This window comes from Muntiacus reevesi, chromosome 1, assembly GCF_963930625.1.
Source record: "Muntiacus reevesi chromosome 1, mMunRee1.1, whole genome shotgun sequence".
Taxonomy (NCBI): Eukaryota; Metazoa; Chordata; class Mammalia; order Artiodactyla; family Cervidae; genus Muntiacus; species Muntiacus reevesi.
Genome location: NC_089249.1, coordinates 192,768,937 through 192,772,983, shown reverse-complemented (window position 1 = coordinate 192,772,983; position 4,047 = coordinate 192,768,937). Strand labels below are relative to the sequence as shown.

Genomic DNA, 4,047 nt, shown 5'->3' with positions numbered 1-4,047 from the left:
ATGAAGACTTTATTTATGGGTTGCTTAAATCCAACATATGAACACTTATCTGGATGCTTCTACATTTGTTTTGCTTATTTAACACTCTTCTTTTTCAAAAGATGCCCCATCAACGTAGAACCACAGAATCTTACATGTGTCTCAGAATTCCTCCTGCTGGGACTCTCAGATGATCCAGAACTTCAGCCCCTCCTCTTTGGACTCTTCCTGTCTATGTACCTGGTGACCATGCTTGGGAACCTGCTCATCATCCTGGCTTTTATCTCTGATTCCCACCTCCACACCCCCATGTACTTCTTCCTCTCCAGTCTGTCATTGACTGACATCAGTATCAGCACCACCACCGTCCCCAAGATGCTAGTGAACCTCCAGACACACAGCAAATCCATCACCTATGCAGGCTGCCTAGCTCAGGTGACCTTCTTTTCCCTTTTTGCATGTTTGGAGAGTCTCCTTCTGACAGTGATGGCCTATGACCGGTTGGTGGCCATCTGTCACCCTCTACACTACCTGGTCATCATGAGCCCCTGCCTCTGTGTCTTGTTGGTCCTGGCATCATTTTTCACCAGCTTTTTGACCTCCCAACTGCACTACGTGATGATGTCACAGCTTACCTTCTGTGCAGATACAGAAATCCCTCATTTCTTTTGTGACCTTTCTCAACTCCTCAAGCTTGCCTGTTCAGACACCTCCATCAATAACATATTAATCCTTTTTATTGGTACCATTTTCGGTGGAGTTCCACTCTCAGGAGTTCTTTACTCTTATTCTCGAATTATTTCCTCCATTCTCAGAGTCTCATCATCAGGTGGGAATTACAAAGCCTTCTCCACCTGCGGCTCTCACCTTGCAGTTGTTTGTTTGTTTTATGGAACAGGTCTTGGTGTATACCTCAGTTCAGCTGTTTCATCTTCCCCCAGGAAGGGTGCTGTGGCCTCAGTGATGTACGCTGTGGTCACCCCTATGCTGAACCCCATCATCTACAGTCTAAGGAACAAGGACATCAAGAGTGCCCTCTGGAGAATTACCCACAGGATTGCCTAATCTTAACACCAATTCCATTCTTTTCTTTTGGTTCATAAGATTGGAAAAGGCAGTAAAATCAAATATGTGCAACGAGAAGTTCTGAATCTCCAGTCACATAGGGTATATGCATCTCTGCTTTCTGTTTGTTATTAAGTCCAAACTTGCTTTGCTCACTGCATTGCAAGCCAATAAATTTGGAGACAAGGTACTGAGGCAAGAATAATAATTTATTTAGAAAACCGGCAGTTGGAAATGATGGAAGGCTAGTGTCTCGAAATAGCCATCTTATCAGGGCCTGGCTGCCAGATTCTTTTATAGAAAAGGGAAAGGGAGGTGAAGAAGTAAAGTCAAATATCTCCTGAAATGACCAGCCTCAGGAGAAGGGAGGTGTTAATTTCTTTTTCCTTGCAGCCATTCACAGGTGGACAAGGTCAGAGTGTCCCTGAACAAAGGCACTTTGTTTTAACATTCAGGCAGAAGATCAGGGTTCCCCAGGCAGGCCATTATGTGCAGATAGTATCCTTTTAATGAACAAAAGCAACAGGAAGCAAAGTTTAAAGTATTCAGATGTATTCAGATTTTTTTCTTTCCTATAACATGTTTTTCCTCTTAGAATAACTCTAATGGTTTGGGAAATCATTTTAGACTCACCCACTTAAATCATATTCCCACCTGGATTTTGCACAGCACATCAATATACCATTCTCACTTTTTTTATGCATGATCCAGGACTCCTGGTCATGGGCAGTCTTGTTTCTATCATTGAAAAATAATCATAGCCCTCTCATTTATGTTATTTATTGTTTCTACACTGTTTTCATTGACTTTTTTACCCACACTTTGATATGAGGATCTAAACCCTACCTCAAGGAACAAGACTTTCAGTAAATTTTTAGTTCCTAATGATCTTGGTCTAATTTTTGAGAAAGTCACCAACTCAATGGACATGAGTTTGAGTAACCTCCGGGAGTTGGTGATGGACAGGGAGGCCTGCCGTGCTGCAGTCCTTGGGTTGCAAAGAGTCAGACACGACTGAGTGACTGAACTGAACTGAGAGTGATGAATTCCCTATCTTAATCTGGGTGTTTTGAAATTGAAGTGAGAAACTATTAACTGAGTCTTCAACTGGAACTTTCCTTTGAAAACTGGGTGTATGTTTCCCAAAGAGTAGGTAAGAGAGTACCTACCAGAGCAAAGTTAATTCCCAATTTTTCTGATAATTCTCTTTCTCATTCCATTTAACTTCTCCCCAATAATATTACATAGCTGGATGGAAAGGGGTAAAAATTGAAGGATTCCACTGAAATGAGGACCTAAAGTAGTCAAACTGCCCCTGAGAGAGTGTAGAATGGTGGTTGCCAGAAGCTTTGGGAGGAAGAAAGGGGATTTAGTGTTTAATGGGGACAGATTTTCACTTGGGGAAGATGAAATAGTCCTGAAGATGGAGGGTGGTGATGGTTGGAAAACAATGTGAAGGTACTGAAGGCAACTGTACACTTAAAAAATACTTCAGATGGTAGATTTTATGTTATGTTGTGAGATATGGAGTATTCCCCACCATATCAGAAAAATAGGATGTCACAGTCACTAGTGATTCTCGCCCTCCTGTGTGAGATGGTGAACCCTAAGGGCACTCAGGAAGGAGAAGAATACTTGTGATCTAACAGCCATCAGACTGCAGCTACTCTCCCTGTGAGCCACAGGGAGCTCAGGATGTGAAAAACACAGGATACTGGCCTCAGATAGCTGAGATGCATATGAAAGGAATGGCTTCAGCAATGAGCCCAGACTCTTGAATCTTCCCATACACAGAAAAGCACTAAATTCTTTAACTTGGGGTATCTGGTTTCCTTCAATTCACAAAAATATTTTCAACATTCAGACTATCTGCCTTTCTACAGAGAAACTTCTATATAGCCCAGCTCTTCCCTCAGCCTCCTCAAACCATTTCTTTCAGGCTCACTTGAGGATGTTGTCTCCCTACTTAAGTCCTAAAAGTTCCTGCTGAATAAAGCATAACTCTCAACTCTTAGGTTATGAATATATTTTTAAAATTTAATTTCTATTGAAGGATAATTGCTTAACAATATTGTTTTGCTTTCTGTCATGTATCAAAATGAATCAGCCAAAGGTACACATATGAAAACATATGTCCCCTCCCTCTTGAACCCATCCCAGCTCCCAACCCATCCCACCCCTCTAGGTTGTCACAGAGCACCGATCTGAGCTCCCTAAACCACACAGCAAATTCCCACTGGCTGTCTATTTTACATATGATAGTGCGTATGCTTCCTTGATACTCTCTCCATTTGCCCCACCTTCTCCTTCCTCTGCCTTGTCCTCAAGTTTGCTCTCTATGTCTGTATCTCTGTTGCTGCCCTGCAAATAGGTTCATCATTGCCATCTCTCTAGATTCCACAAATATGCATTAGGATTTGATATTTGTTTCTGATTTACTTCATCTGTATGATACACTCTAGGTTTATCCACCTCATTAACAATCGACTCAAGTGGGTATCAAAAGTGATATCTCACTGTAGTTTTGATTTGCATTTATCTAATAATGAATGATGTTGAGCATCTTTTCATGTGTTTATTAGCCATCTGTATGTCTTCTTTGGAGAAATATCTGTTTAGATGTTTTGCCCACTTTTTGACTGGGTTGTTTGTTTTTCTGGTATTGAGTTGCATGAACTATTTGTGTATTTTGGAAATTAATCCTTTGTTGGCTGTTTCATTTGCTATAATTTTCTCCCATTCTGAGGGTTGTCTTTTGACCTTGTTTATAGTTTCCTTTGCTTTGCAAGATTTTAAGTTTAATTAGGCCCCATTTGTTTCTTTTTGTTTTTATTTCCATTACTCTAGGAGATGGGTCAGAGAGGACCTTGCTGTGATTTATGTCATAGAGTGTTCTGTCTATGTTTTCTTAGGTTTGAATATTTTTTAAGTTGACAGTTGCTTTACCACAATAAAAAAATCTCCTGCATGAATGAGAGATATAGTGCTTCAATGTTGGGTGTT

The 4,047-nt window shown here is 40.8% G+C and overlaps 1 protein-coding gene across 1 annotated transcript; it reads left to right on the top strand.

The window, feature by feature from the left end:
- LOC136156344 (olfactory receptor 7D4-like) lies at positions 1 to 1,044 on the top strand. Its single transcript, XM_065919040.1, has one exon. It carries the CDS (start codon positions 1 to 3, stop codon positions 1,042 to 1,044), a length of 1,044 nt encoding a protein of 347 aa, XP_065775112.1.
- Positions 1,045 to 4,047: the final 3,003 nt, after the last annotated feature.

Bases quoted from the DNA above. Each gene is read 5' to 3' on its own strand.
- LOC136156344 (XM_065919040.1), top strand. From the start codon at position 1: ATGAAGACTTTATTTATGGGTTGCTTAAATCCAACATATGAACACTTA.